The 13,766-nt window shown below is 71.5% G+C and overlaps 3 protein-coding genes across 5 annotated transcripts; 2 read left to right on the forward strand and 1 right to left on the reverse strand.

The window, feature by feature from the left end:
* The first annotated feature begins 96 nt into the window (after positions 1–96).
* TCAP (titin-cap) lies at positions 97–1,732 on the forward strand. The gene is made up of 2 exons (XM_068919433.1): positions 97–706; positions 1,476–1,732. The coding sequence occupies exons 1-2, from the start codon at positions 558–560 to the stop codon at positions 1,729–1,731; spliced, it is 405 nt and encodes a 134-aa protein (XP_068775534.1). The 5' UTR covers positions 97–557; the 3' UTR covers position 1,732.
* Positions 1,733–3,164: 1,432 nt separating this feature from the next.
* On the forward strand, positions 3,165–5,757 carry PNMT (phenylethanolamine N-methyltransferase). Its single transcript, XM_068919436.1, has 3 exons — positions 3,165–3,557; positions 3,790–3,997; positions 5,170–5,757. The coding sequence occupies exons 1-3, from the start codon at positions 3,404–3,406 to the stop codon at positions 5,603–5,605; spliced, it is 798 nt and encodes a 265-aa protein (XP_068775537.1). The 5' UTR covers positions 3,165–3,403; the 3' UTR covers positions 5,606–5,757.
* A 391-nt stretch (positions 5,758–6,148) lies between these two features.
* Positions 6,149–12,387, reverse strand: PGAP3 (post-GPI attachment to proteins phospholipase 3). Of its 3 annotated transcripts, none has more exons than XM_068919430.1 (8): positions 11,924–12,387; positions 10,396–10,513; positions 9,881–10,033; positions 8,141–8,203; positions 7,840–7,901; positions 7,483–7,619; positions 7,117–7,321; positions 6,149–6,708 (listed from the first exon to the last, which is right to left on the reverse strand). In XM_068919430.1, the coding sequence occupies exons 1-8, from the start codon at positions 12,370–12,372 to the stop codon at positions 6,645–6,647; spliced, it is 1,251 nt and encodes a 416-aa protein (XP_068775531.1). In that variant the 5' UTR covers positions 12,373–12,387; the 3' UTR covers positions 6,149–6,644. The 3 variants fall into 3 exon arrangements, with proteins under 3 accessions (XP_068775531.1, XP_068775533.1, XP_068775532.1); XM_068919432.1 differs by having other exon boundaries at positions 9,881–10,003; positions 10,396–10,493; positions 11,924–12,152; XM_068919431.1 differs by having other exon boundaries at positions 10,396–10,493; positions 11,924–12,152.
* Between the last annotated feature and the right edge of the window lie 1,379 nt (positions 12,388–13,766).

Here is a 13,766-nt window from a genome sequence, read left to right on the forward strand (position 1 = left end):
AGAAAAGCGGGGAGGAGAGCGAGGCCGGCTCCCTTCGGGCCGCGTCCGAAGCGGCCCCGGCCGGGAGACCCCCAGCTCGGAGAAGCGGGCTGCAAGCCCGGGGCTCAGCCGGCCCCAAGGACGGGTCCCGCCGGCCTCCGGGCTCGTCGTCCTCCCGCCGGCCCCGTGGCTCCTGGGCATCTGCCCGGAGCATCCGTCTCGCTGGCCGCCCCTGCGCGAAGCTTTCCTGCCTCGCTTTCCCTGTGCATCGCCTCGGCCCCGGGCGGTCCCTCCGCGTCCTTCAGTGCCGGAGTTCGAGCACCGGGTCCCCGAGGTCCGGGACCACGGCAGCCCCCGGCCCCCCCAGCCCGGGGGGACCCCGTGCGCGGGCGCTGCGCCAGCGCGACGCCCCCACCAAGCCGCTCGCGCCGCCGGGGTCCGGCCCGGCCGCCGCCTGCCCCGAGAGGGCCCTTGGCACCCGCCGGTGCCAGCCACGCGTCCCAAAAATAGCGGCGGCGAGGCCATATAAGCGGGGCGGGCGGGCGCGGGGCAGGCGACGCCGGAGCCGAGCCGGGGCCATGTGGGGGCCCAGCGCGGTGGTGTGCAGCGGGGGGCTGCTCTCGGGCGCCCACCTGGGCTGCCGCGTGCGGGAGGAGGACACGGGGCGCCGCGAGTCCTTCAGCGCCGAGTGGCTCGACCTGGTGCTCAGCACCCGGCCCGAGGAGGGGTGAGCGGGGGCGGTGGCAGGGGGCTCTGGGCTGGCTGGGGAGGGGTCTCCAGGGGCTGTGGGGGGTGCTAGGGATGTGTTTTGGGGGGTCCCCAGAGTGGGTTTGGCGTGCTTGGGGGGGGTCTCTCCTAAGGGTCCCGGGGGCTCCAGGGATGGGGGGGTCCCTATGGGGTTGGGGGTCAGGGAAGGTCTCCAAAGTTCCCCATGGGGCCGGGTGGGCCATGGGGGGCTCTGGGGTTGCCGTGGGGGTCCCTGTGGGGCCATGGGGGATGAGGGGTCTTTGGGGTCCCTGTGGGTTGCTGAGGGATGGAGGGGTCTCCAGGGTCCCCGTGGGGCAGTGAGGGATGTGGGGGGATCTCCAGGGTCCCCCGGGGCGGTGCGGGACACGGGGGTCTCGGGGGTCCCCATGGGGCAGTGAGGGATATGGGGGGATCTCCAGGGGGTCTCAGGGGTCCCCATGGGGCAGTGAGGGATATGGGGGGATCTCCAGGGGGTCTCAGGGGTCCCCATGGGGCAGTGAGGGATATGGGGGGATCTCCAGGGTCCCCCGGGGCGGTGCGGGACACGGGGGTGTCCAGGGTCCGCATGGGGTGTGAGGGTCTCCAGGATGCCCATGGGCGGTGGGGGTCCCCGTGGGGTGGTGCAGGACGCGGCATCTCTCCAGGGTCCCCCCCGGGGCGGTGCGGGATAGGGGGGGCGGGGAGGGGAGGGGGGGTCGCCGCGGGGCTCCGGGTCCGGCCGAGCGGCCCCACGAGCGGCCGGTGCCCAGGTGGTGCCGGCGGGAGGTGGACGAGCGGCGCCGGGAGACGCTGGAGCAGCGCGGCGAGACGCGGGTGCTGGAGCAGCGCTCGCCCTGGGGGCTGGTGCGCGCCGGGCGCCTGGGGCAGCCGCTGGCCCAGCACCTCCTGCCCTACGCCCGCACCCTGCCCCTGCCCCTCTTCGCGCCCCCCGACCTGCGCGGCGCCAAGCCCGGCCTGCCCCGCACCCTCTCCCGCTCCCTCTCGCACGAGGCCCAGCGGGGCTGAGGGGCCCCGGCGTCCGGGCCGCGGGCAGGGGGCTGCAGCAGGCGCTGGGCTGGGCTCTAGTTTGCTAGCGGGGGGGTGAGCAGGTCGGTGATGGGGGGAGCAGGGCGGGGGCCCGGACTCCTGGGCCCGCTCTGCAGCCCCGGAGAAGCAGTGTGAGCAGATGGAGGGCATTGGGGATGGTTGGGGTCGGGGTGGAGGGCGGGGGGGGGGGGCCCGGACTCCTGGGTCCCCACCCCGGAGCGGGGATCGCGGTGGCCGGTGGGGACGAGGCGCCCGGGGCAGAGCCGTGCCCGGCCGTGACTCGGTTTCCCCGGCGGGGAAGGGGGGGCTCTGAGCTCCCCCCAGGCCCGCGGCCGAGCTGGGCGCCGGCGGGGGGAGCCCAGGGCCCTGGGGGGGCCGCGGCGGGTTTCTGTGTGTGTTTTTCTACGGATTTGACTTTCTTTGTACTGCAATAAAACGTCCAGCCTCGCCCGGCGGCTCCGGTGCTCCTGGCGGCCGCGTGGGGCTGCGCTCCGGGGCGGCCCCTGGCCCCCGGCCCCCGGCTCCGTCCCATCCCGCCGCGCCGGGGGCTGCGAGACGGTGCCGTGCTGGGGGGGGGATATGGAGGGGGGAAAACGGGTGTTTGACACCCCCCATGCACCCCATTGGGCTTTGAATCGGGGAAACTGAGGCACAGCCCTTTGCTTGCAGCTGGTGGGACCCAGGAGTCCTGGGGGATTCAAGGGCAGGAGCTAGTTGCCCAGGGTGGGGGTGGGGGTGAATTTGCTTATATAATGCCCCCCCCCTCCTTGCCAGCCCGGCCTGTCCCGGTGCCCAGGATGGCCCCAGTGCCAGGGCCCAGATTAGCTGTTCCCTCCTGGCCGGATCCCGCTGTCCCTGGGCCCTCGCCAGCCCCCGTCCCCTCCCTGCGGCTGTCCCTGTCCCCATCCCTGTCCCCATCCTCATCCTCATCCCCATCCCGTCCCCCACACGCCGCCCATGGGGCCTCGGCACCTTTATCCCAGCATCAGGGGCTAAATCCGTCCCACCACGTCACCACCGGCGTGGGACGCAGCCAGGGCTTCAGGCCCTTTAATCCCCTCGCCATGCCCAGCCCTGGGAGTGGGTCCCATCCTGCTCTCGGCAGGTGCTGCCGGGCTCTGCCGTGAGCTGAGGCCTGGCACACTCAGCTCACTGGTGACATCCGCAGGAGGGAGCATCCTGATGTCTTGGCAGAAAGCTGGGAGAGGGGCAGCATTGTGGGTCCCTCTGATGGCCTGGGGAGGGGAGTCACATCCTCTCCCCATCCCTGGGGGGCAGCACATGGAGAGGACCACCCCTCCCAATCAATGGGGCCTGATCCACGGGGCTGGGGAGCCGAAAAGCCTCGCGAGCCAGAGTCTGGCTGCCCGGACGCCTGGGTCCCGCCAGCCTGGGGGGATGATGGGGGTGGGGGGAACCTAGCGGTTGGCGCAGAGCAGCCGCGCGAGGCCGGATCCGGCGCTGCTGGAGCCCAGCCCGCGCCCCCGGCCCCGGGGCTGACGCTAACCTGGTTAGCCGGGATGGACGGCCGCAATCACGGCAGCGCCCGGCACGGCCATAACTCACCGCCCGGCCCCCCCCCCCCACCGCCAGCCCGGCCGCGGATATAAGGCGGCGGCGGCGGTGGGTGCGGGACCCGCAGCCCCTCGCCATGAGCAGCCTGGCCGCCGTCCGCGCGGGCTACGAGGGCTTCGACCCCCGCGCCTACCTGCAGAACAACTACGTGCCCCCCCGGGCCGACTTCTCCTCCGAGGACTGCGTGGTGCCCTGGAAGCTGCGCTGCCTGGCCGAGACCTTCGCCAGCGGTGAGATGGGGAAACTGAGGCACGGACGGGCTGGCAGAGCACCCCGGCGGCTGGCTCCCCCTTGCCCGCCCCAGGGCCCTGCTGGCCCCCACCCGGGTGTCTGGCTCCTCTCTCCCCACCCAAATGCCCCCCACCCCGCCCCACTCCTGGCCACGGTGGGACCCCCGTGTCCGGCTCCCCCCACCACCCCCCCAGCCCAATGTGGGACCCCCAGCATCATGCCCCCCCCCAGGTGAAATCCGCGGGCGCACCCTCATCGACGTGGGCTCGGGCCCCACCATCTACCAGCTGCTGAGCGCCTGCGACCACTTCGAGGAGATCGTGGCCACCGACTACCTGGCGGTGAACCGGGAGGAGCTGCGGCGCTGGGCGCGGGGCGAGCCCGGCACCTTCGACTGGAGCCCCTTCATCCAGCACGTCTGCAAGATCGAGGGCCGAGGGTAGGCACCGCGCCGGCCCGGCCCCTGCATGGGGGATCCCGCGGGATCCCAGCCCCCCAAATCCCCCTAGGTGCTGGGCTCGCCCCCATAGCATCCCAGCCCCACATGCCCATCGGTGCCGGCCTGATTCCCACCCTGCATCCCTGCCAGGTTGCAGCCCTGCAGCCCCGCAGCCCCTGGCACAGGGCCGATCCCCGCCGGCTGCAGCCCCGCAGCCCCCCCGGCGCAGGGCCGATCCCTGCCGGTTGCAGCCCCGCAGCCCCCCCCGGCGCAGGGCCGATCCCCGCCGGCTGCAGCCCCGCAGCCTCCCCGGCGCAGGGCCGATCCCCGCCGGCTGCAGCCCCGCAGCCCCCCCGGCGCAGGGACGATCCCCGCCGGCTGCAGCCCCGCAGCCCCCCCGGCGCAGGGCCGATCCCCGCCGGTTGCAGCCCCTCAGCCCCCCCCCCCCAGCACAGGGACGATCCCCGCCGGCTGCAGCCCCGCAGCCCCCCCCCAGCACAGGGACGATCCCCACCGGCTGCAGCCCCGCAGCCCCCCCGGCGCAGGGCCGATCCCCGCCGGTTGCAGCCCCGCAGCCCCCCCGGCGCAGGGACGATCCCCGCCGGTTGCAGCCCCGCAGCCCCCCCCCAGCGCAGGGACGATCCCCGCCGGTTGCAGCCCCGCAGCCTCCCCGGCGCAGGGACGATCCCCGCCGGCTGCAGCCCCGCAGCCCCCCCCAGCGCAGGGCCGATCCCCGCCGGCTGCAGCCCCGCAGCCCCCCCGGCGCAGGGCCGATCCCCGCCGGTTGCAGCCCTGCAGCCCCCCCCAGCGCAGGGCCGATCCCCGCCGGTTGCAGCCCCGCAGCCCCCCCGGCACAGGGCCGATCCCCACCGGCTGCAGCCCCGCAGCCCCCCCGGCGCAGGGCCGATCCCCGCCGGTTGCAGCCCCGCAGCCCCCCCCAGCGCAGGGACGATCCCCGCCGGTTGCAGCCCCGCAGCCCCCCCCGGCGCAGGGCCGATCCCCGCCGGCTGCAGCCCCGCAGCCCTGTGGAATCGCAGCTGCACCTCCCACGGGTGCCAGGCTGATCCCCGTGGGATCACAGCCCCACGGGTGCCAGGCTGCTCCATCGCCCCGGCATCGCTGCCCCGTGTCCCCGCGGGCCGAGCCCGGGGCTGACGCCCGCGTCCCCGCAGCGAGCACTGGCAGGACAAGGAGCGGCGGCTGCGGGCACGGCTCCGGCGGATCCTGCCCATCGACGTGCACCAGCCGGACCCGCTGGGCGCCCCGCTACACCCGCCGGCCGATGCCCTGCTCTCCGCCTTCTGCCTGGAGGCCGTGAGCCCCAACCGAGCCAGCTTCGCCCGGGCGCTGGCCCACGTGGGCTCACTGCTGCGTCCGGGCGGCCACGCGCTGCTGCTGGGCGCCCTGGGCGAATCCTTCTACCTGGCGGGCGCCGCGCGCCTGCCCGTGGTGCCGCTGGCCGAGGACGACGTCCGCGGCGCCCTGGCCGGGGCCGGCTTTGTCCTCCGCGATTTCCGCTCCTACCTCATGCCGCCCGCCCTCAAGACCGGCGTGGACGACGTCGCCGGCGTCTTCTTCACCCACGCGCAGAAGCCGATGGAGGCCTGAGCCCCACGGCCTGTCCCCGAGCCCCCGCGGCGCCTCGGTAGGCAGCGGCTGGCCCCGACGGCTCCCTGCTGGAGCCGGATTTCGGAAGGATGCTCCTGAGCCCCCCCCAACCCTTCCCAGTGCTCCCCCCAATAAACCCCGAGCTGCACGGCATGGCGTGACGCGGCTGCGGGCACCAGGATGGGGGAGACGGGAGGTGCATGGCGGGGTGGGCGCTGGGGCGGGCAGGGGGTGCACAACGGGGCAGGCACGGGGTGGGCACCGGGGCGGGCAGGGGGTGTATGCAGAGAGGGTTGGGGCACAGCGAGGGGGTAGGGGGCACTAGGGGGCAGCTATGGGCACGCAGCGGGGCAGGCACGGGGTCAGGGCAGAGCGGCCATGGGGCGGCAGCAGGGGGCCTGGGGCACAGCGGGCGGCAGGGATTGCCCGGCGGGGGACGGGGGGGGCGCCGTGGGGGTGTGCGGTGGGGCTGGGCGAGGGTGCCCCACGGCAGGGGTGGGGGGGGGGGCGCAGAGCGGGGCGACAGCAGGGCGACAGCCGGGCGCAGGTTAAGTCCAGCTTTATTCAGTGCCCACAACACACCGGGGCGAAGGGGGGGGCCCGTGGGGGGGGGCCCGTGGGGGGGGGCACGGCCCCTCTGCAGGGCTCCCCGAGGGAGGCATAGGCATAGGTGCAGGCATAGGCACCGCGCACCCTGGGGTGGGGGGGGGCACACAGTTGGGTGCAGACGCCACGCGCCCCCCCCGCCCTGTTCCCCCCCGCGCCACCGGTCCCGGCAGCCGTTGCCACCTCGCGGCTGCCGGGCTCCACGGCAGGGGCGGCCGCCGGCGCGGCGCTGCCCTCGGGACGCCCGGGGCCGGCGCGCCCGGACCCCCCGCGCCGAGCAGAGCAAAGCCAACCTCGGAAGGCCACGGAAGGAAGGAGCCCGGGGGCCGAGGGGGCGGCGGGCGGCGGGGCTCGGCTTGGCACACGGCGGGGCGGGAGCCCCCGGAGGCCTCCGCGGGCCGCGGCGAAGGGGCCGCTCTCCCCGCCAGCGGCGCTAGTCCGCTTTGAAGAGGTCCGAGTTGGCCTTCAGGAGGTAGAGGCTGTCGTCCACGAGGAAACTGCGGAGAGGAGGCGACGCCGGGGGCTGCGAGGAGGTTTGGGGGCACGGGGGCCGCGGCGTGGCCCCGGCCTCCTGCCCCGTGGCCTTGGGGCGCCCGGGAGCTGGGGCTGGAGGCCGGGATGGGCCCCCTCTCCCGGCCGGGCACGGCTGCAGGGGCTCGGTTAGGGACGCGGGGACCCCCCCCAGCCCCACCAGTGAGCACGGCCGGACCTCGGCGCTTCCTGGCTCCCGGGGATCAGCACCCTGTGGCAAGAGAGGGGCACCCAGCACCCCAATCGCAGTAGAAAGGCACCCAGCACCCCATGGACAAGAGAGGGGCACCCAGCAAGAGAGAAAGGGGTGTCCGGCCCCCTGTTAAGGGGCCCTGGCTGGGGAGGCGGCCCCTCCGCGGGTCCCCGGCACTGACCTGTAGAAGAGCACGTTGAGGGGGATGGTGCTGATGTGCCACATGGCGTGGGCGTCCAGCACCCAGAAGAGCGGGGGGAAGTCGAGGAGCTCGAGCAGGGCCAGGGCCTGCAGCAGCAGCACCACCACGGCGCACTTCCAGACGTGGGGCAGGCGCGGGCGGTTCTGCACGCACCACCACAGCCACCAGAAGAGGTTGAGGAGGCCTGGGGAGCACCAGGGAGATGGGAGCACCCGCTCAGCCCGGGCTGGACCCCCCGCCCCGGGCAGGGCCCTCCCGCGCCGGCTCCCGGGACCGGCCCCCCGACCCGCCGCCGCCACCGTCTCCTCCCGCCCGCGGGCGGACGGACGCGCCTCGGGGCCTCACCTATCGCCACGTTCGCGGCCATGTTGTAGCCATAGTCAAAGCGGACGAGCGTCAGGTAGGAGATGTGGCAGGCGAGGAAGAGGAGGAGGAAGGCCCTGAAGATGCTGATTAAGGCTGGCCGTCTCAGCCCCAGCGTCCTGGAGGGCAAGGAGGAAGGGGTTTGTGCAGCCCCGGGAAGGGCTGGGGACGCGGTTACGGCCGGGCACAGCGCCCGATCCTGCCCGGCCTCCCCGGCGCTCTGCCTCACCCTCGGCTCCCCGCTGGCCCCACCAGTGTCCCCAGGAGCTGGGACGCAAGCAGGGCACTGGCCGGAGAGGGCGAGCAGAGCACAGGCACGAGCCCGGTGCGGCGGCTCACCTGACACAGCACAGGTAGACGGAGTGCAGGACGACGGCCGAAGCGCAGAAGTAATCCAGTTTCTGCGAGACGAGAGGCCGGGTTGGAAGTGCAGAGAGCAGGGGCAGCACAAATCGGGTATGAGAGGGTCAAGAGCTCTCAGGACAAATCCAGCAAGGTCCAGAGGCAAGAAAGTCCCTCCAGACTCGGGCGGGATCAATCAGACCCCAGGGCAGGTGGGGGGACAGGGCGACAAACCCAGAGGACATGCCGCGGCAGTCCCACGGCCACCGACACGCCAGCTCGGCAGGGTGACGCTCACCTCCGTTAAGGCCGTGTCCTTTGTATGGAAAACAGTGGACCAGAACCAGGCGTTTAAGGAGACCTAGGGGAGGAGGTGGGCGGTTAGACATGGAAATCTCAGGCCGGGGCGATCGTGGCCCTGTGAGCCTCAGAAGAGCCCAGAGCAGACTGGCAGCACGGCTCTCAGTCTCCACTTAACCCCCGTAAGGCCTTTGCTCAGCGGAGACCGTCGAAGGCTCTCCCGTTCAAGGGCGCGTGCAGCATCCCAGGACGCCTCGCTGCCCGGTGCCCCGTTGCCAACAGCTCTGACTCCCAGCCCGACCGATGAACGTCAGGCTCAGCCGGCGAGAGAGGCGGCCCACGGCGTCCACCGAGACCGGGAACGCTCTGACGCCAAACCTCGCCGCCTGCAGAGCCGCGAGAACCGGTGCGGCTACACTTAATCGCCTTGTTAACCGTGGCACACTGGATGGGAAGAGATTAAACAGCCATTGCTATTAGCTAAGTGCCAATTACTAGTTTCAATCACGTTCCCCCTAACCAGCTTGTCAGTCTCATTATCAAACAAGAGTGCCCCGAAAATTGGATCTGGAGACGCGAGCTGCTGGGGCAGGCAGCAGCTAATGGAGCTGTGCAGGGTTTGCTGATCAGCTGTTTATTTAAAAGCCCTCGAGACTCCGCGCTCTGGCAGAGGATGCCCAGGCAAGCGCTGCCTGCCCAGCGCTTGAACGCACAACCTCCTCCTCCTCCACCACTCGTGCGCCAGCCGCGGCTGCCCGGGCAGCGACACTGCCGCCGGCACTACCAGGAACTGGCGTCGGCTCTCGGGGAGCTGACCCAGGCAGGAGGACACCATGCTGCGGTGGCATCTCCAAGCTGGTTTTGTGTCTGGGTGACTTTATAAGCAGCAACACCCCCCACCAACGACGACCAGAGCAGCAAGCGGCCAAACCCCGGGGCTCCGGAGAGCTCCCGCGGGGTGAGGAAAGCGGCTCCCACCCACGTGCAGGTCTGTATTCACCAGCAGCAATTTCCCCCTGCCCTGGCACAGGGAGACAACTGCGGGCGAGAGGCACCGAGCGCTCATGGCCCAGCAAGAAGCCCCCACACAAAGCCTGTCCCCTCGGCCTGCCAAAGCTGGTGAGGGCGAAGGAGGGAGGGTGTCCCCGAGGACGGCTCTGCGGAGTGCGGTGACGGCGCCGTCCCTGGGGAGGGCAGGGACGAGGCAGCTCTGGGAGCGCAGATGAGAGCAGAGGGTGATCACACAACTCACATAAGCCAGTCTCAGACCCTGCGGGGCTGGAAGCCGGGCAGCACACGTGAACCGACACCGGGGGGTCTGGCTGCCCTCCCACACGGGCGGGCTGAGAGCCAGGGCCACAGCAGACAGGAACGGGGCCACAGCGCAGGGCCACGGGCTCCCCCGCAGCAGCGGCCCCTGCAGCCCTCCGGCACGTCACGGAGCACCTCCTGCTGCTCCGGGGCACCCAAGCTGGCTCGGACAGGCCTGATCCCTCTCACAGGGGCAACGTATCAGTCACCACTGACCAGGGATCCCTTCAGCTTGCAGGGCCCTGCAATAGCCCCAGAGGTATTCAAGGTCCCCGTGAGAAGGGAGAGACGACGTGGGCTAAGAGGGGACCCCTGAAGGCAGCAGGGAGGAAGCAGGGAATGGCTTCTTGCCACTGTCCTGCCCTCCCCGGGCAAAGCGTCACAGCACAGGCGCCTGCGGCAGCAGGGAAGGTGCCATGCGGCTCACCCAGGCGAAGGTGATGCACGTGTGGTACATGGGCGAGGAAGGCGGGACGGAGGCTTTGTAGCGGTGCAGCATCACAAAGCTGGCGAGGCCATTGAGGAAGGAGGCGAAGGCAGACGCGGGCTCCTGGAAGAACAGGAAGCGAGAGAAGGGCCACTAGAACAAAAAAGAGGAGGGAGACGGACGACAGAGACGTTAGCGGTGTGGATCGCACTATTCCGCTGGCCACGGCTCTCAGCAGCTGCTGGCACAGGCCTCGCAGACGTGGGAGCCGGGCTCTGGCTGGGGATCAGCACCCCCATCGCGGGGGGCCCCCCCCATGGGACTCAGGCCCTGATGCTGGAGCGGCCCCGAGGCGTCTCGAGCACGCCTGGCGCCGCGGGAAGAGGGAGCCCCTGGGTGGTGCAGCGGCTGAAGGCACGGGATGGGGGAGGACAGCCTGGTGCGCGGGGCGGCCCCGGGCCTCGGGGGCACGTTTCCCGCATGCGCGCACGGCGCTGGGCGCCGGCCCGGCTCACCTTGCCGTGGAACTGAGGCACTTTGTAGCCGCCCTGGACGTAGACCTGCACCGTGAGCCACATGCACTCGTACTTGCAGTCGTCTCGGCAGGTCCAGCCTGCAGCGGCGGGAGAGGAGCTGGCGGCCAGCACAGGCCTCCGAGGACGGGGAAGGGTCCCTCGGGGGCTCAGCCCTTCCCGGGTACCCCGTCCCCAGTCACAGAGCCCCCTCCAGTCAATCCCAGTGCAGACACCGGTGTGACCGTTAGGCAGCGCAGCCTGACCACCACCGCAGCTGGGGGCTCTGGGGCCCAGCTCGAGGCAAGGAGAAGCCCACTGGGGGTTGCCCTGCCCAGTTGGGGAGATCCCCACTGTCTTGGGCACAGGCAGGGGCAATGTCCAGGCTCCAGTCTTCCCCAGTATGCTCCAGTGCCCCCCAGCAAAGCCCAGCACAGCCCAGTGCCCCCCAGCATACCCCAGTGCCTCCTCAGTATAGCCCAGTGCACCCCAGCATGGTGCTGCACCCACCAGTAGCACTCAATGTCTTTCCACAATGGTTCAGCACTGCCCTGCAGTCCCCAGCACAGCCCCAGCATGGCAGAGCACCCCCTAGCATGGCCCCAGTAAGGCCCAGTGACGCCCAGCATGCCCCTAGTATGGCCCAGCAAACCTCGGCACGGCCCAGCGTCCCCCAGTATCCCCCCAGCATGGCCCAGTGTTCCCCAGCATGGTGCCAGGATGGCCCAATGACCTCCAGCACGGCCCAGTGCCCCCCAGCACGGCCCAGTGACCCTCAGCATGCTTCCAGGATGGCCCAGTGTCCCTCAGCATGGCCTAGTGTCCCCCCAGTATGGCCCAGTGACCCCCAGCATGCCCCCAGTATGGCCTAGTGTCCCTCAGCATGGCCCAGTGTCCCCCCAGCATGGCCCAGTGAGCCCCAGCATGCCCCCAGTATGGCCTAGTGTCCCTCAGCATGGCCCAGTGTCCCCCCAGCATGGCCCAGTGAGCCCCAGCATGCTTCCAGGATGGTCCAGTGCCCTCCAGCATGGCCCAGTGACCCCCAGTATGCCTCCAGGATGGCCCAGTGTCCCCTAGTGTCCCCCCAGTATGGCCCAGTGACCCCCAGCATGCCCCCAGTATGGCCTAGTGTCCCTCAGCATGGCCCACTGTCCCCCAGTGTCCCCCCAGTATGGCCCAGTGACCCCCAGCATGCTTCCAGGATGGCCTAATGACCTCCAGCATGGGCCAGTGCCCTCCAGCATGGCCCAGTGACCCCCAGCATGCTTCCAGGACGGCCCAGTGACCTCCAGCATGGCCCAATGACCCCCAGCATGCCCCTAGTATGGCCTAGTGTCCCCCAGTATGGCCCAACGACCTCCAGTATGGCCCAGTGATCCTCTAGTACGGCCCGGTGGGGCCCCACAGCCCCGAGGCCGCTCGCCCGCCCCGTGCGAGGGAGGGGGCGGAGCTTCCGAGGGGCGGGACCTCGGCAGGAGGCGTGGCCTCGCCGCGCCCAGCCAATGGGTGCGCGGGGCGGGCCCGGCCGTACCTGTGAGGCTCATGTAGAGCGGCTGGCGGGCGCGGAAGTGCCGCAGCGCCGCCCCGGAGCAGTTGCGCCGCTCGCAGCTGGCCAGGCAGTCCCGGTACAGCGGCTCCCGGTCGCCCTGCGAGCCGCGAGCCGGGCCTGGCGCCGCCGCCGCCCCCAGCAGCAGCAGGAGCGCGGCCCGAGCGGCCCCCCGAGCCGCCATGGCCGCCCGGCCCCGCCGTTTCCGGCCGCTGCCCCGGAAATGGCGTAGTGCCGCGGAGCACCACGGGATATAGCGCCCCCTCCCCAATGGCGCCGCGGAGCACCACGGGATATAGCCCCCCCCCAAAATGGCTGGGGAGTATAAGGGATATAGCGCCCCGCGTTGGCCGGGGAGGATCACGGGATATAGCGCCCCACTGTGGCCGCGGAGGATCACGGGATATAGCGCCCACCGCAACGGCTGGGGCCATCAGGGGTTATAGCGCCCCCCGATGGCCGTGGAGGATCACGGGATATAGCGCCCCACTGTGGCCGCGGAGGATCACGGGATATAGCGCCCACCGCAACGGCCGGGGGCATCAGGGGTTATAGCGCCCCGCGATGGCCGCGGAGGATCACGGGATATACCGCCCCACTGGGGCCGCGGAGGATCACGGGATATAGCGCTCCGCCGGGGGGGGGGGTCACAGGGCCGGGGTCAGCGCCATGGCCGGCCCCAGGGCCTGGTGGCTCCCGCCGCCCCCTCGTGCCCCAGACGGTCCCGGGTTGGGGACAGGCGTCAGCTCCAGGCCACCTCGGCAGAGACCCACCACCTGCTGCCAGGCTGTCCCCCTGTCCCCATGCCCTAGGACTGGCCCCACACCCCAGGGCTGTCCCCATAGCCTCGGATTGTCCCCCTGTCCCCAGAACTGTCCCCACGTCCTAGGACTGTCCCCACATCCTAGGATTGTCCCCATGCCCCAGGACTGTCCCCATAGCCCAGCACTGTCCCCCTACCCCAGGAATGTCCCCATGCCCCAGGGTTGTCCCCCTGTCCCCATACCCCAAGGCTATCCCTGTGTCCCCATGTCCTAGCATTGTCCCCCTACCCCAGGCCTGTCCCCATACTCCAGCACTGTCCCCGTGTCCCCACACCCCAGCACTGTCCCCCCGCCCCAGCACTGTCCCCCTGCCCCAGCACTGTCCCCGTGTCCCCCCGCCCCAGCACTGTCCCCACACCCCAGGAATGTCCCCATGCCCCAGCACTGTCCCCGTGTCCCCCTGCCCCAGCACTGTCCCCCCACCCCAGCGCTGTCCCCATGTCCCTACACCTCAGCACTGTCCCCCCACCCCAGCGCTGTCCCCATGTCCCCACACCCCAGCACTGTCCCCACACCCCAGCGCTGTCCCCGTGTCCCCACACCCCAGCACTGTCCCCCTGCCCCAGCGCTGTCCCTGTACCCCAGCACTGTCCCCGTGTCCCCCCGCCCCAGCACTGTGCTCCTGCCCCAGCACTGTCCCTGTACCCCAGCACTGTCCCCGTGTCTCCCTGCCCCAGGGCTGTCCCCGTGTCCCCACACCCCAGCACTGTCCCCATACCCCAGCGCTGTCCCCGTGTCCCCCTGCCCCAGCGCTGTCCCCGTGTCCCCACACCCCAGCACTGTCCCCATACCCCAGCGCTGTCCCCGTGTCCCCCTGCCCCAGCGCTGTCCCTGTACCCCAGCACTGTCCCCCTGCCCCAGCGCTGCCCCCATGTCCCCACACCCCAGCACTGTCCCCCTGCCCCAGCGCTGTCCCCATGTCCCCGTACCCCAGCACTGTCCCCGTACCCCAGCACTGTCCCCGTGTCCCCCTGCCCCAGCGCTGTCCTCCCGCCCCAGCATTG

The sequence above is a fragment of the Struthio camelus genome, chromosome 25 (genome assembly GCF_040807025.1).
Source record: "Struthio camelus isolate bStrCam1 chromosome 25, bStrCam1.hap1, whole genome shotgun sequence".
In the NCBI taxonomy this organism is placed as follows: domain Eukaryota; kingdom Metazoa; phylum Chordata; class Aves; order Struthioniformes; family Struthionidae; genus Struthio; species Struthio camelus.

Bases quoted from the DNA above. Each gene is read 5' to 3' on its own strand.
- TCAP (XM_068919433.1), top strand. From the start codon at position 558: ATGTGGGGGCCCAGCGCGGTGGTGTGCAGCGGGGGGCTGCTCTCGGGC. The intron at 707-1,475 runs GTGAGCGGGGGC...GCCGGTGCCCAG, and splicing joins AGCACCCGGCCCGAGGAGGG to GTGGTGCCGGCGGGAGGTGG.
- PNMT (XM_068919436.1), top strand. From the start codon at position 3,404: ATGAGCAGCCTGGCCGCCGTCCGCGCGGGCTACGAGGGCTTCGACCCC. The intron at 3,558-3,789 runs GTGAGATGGGGA...GCCCCCCCCCAG, and splicing joins GGCCGAGACCTTCGCCAGCG to GTGAAATCCGCGGGCGCACC. The intron at 3,998-5,169 runs GTAGGCACCGCG...GCGTCCCCGCAG, and splicing joins TGCAAGATCGAGGGCCGAGG to CGAGCACTGGCAGGACAAGG.
- PGAP3 (XM_068919430.1), bottom strand. From the start codon at position 12,372: ATGGCCCCAGCCGTTGCGGTGGGCGCTATATCCCGTGATCCTCCGCGG. The intron at 10,034-10,395 runs GTGAGCCGGGCC...TTTTTGTTCTAG, and splicing joins TGCCTCAGTTCCACGGCAAG to TGGCCCTTCTCTCGCTTCCT. The intron at 6,709-7,116 runs GTCAGTGCCGGG...TCCTCTCCGCAG, and splicing joins CTCAACGTGCTCTTCTACAG to TTTCCTCGTGGACGACAGCC.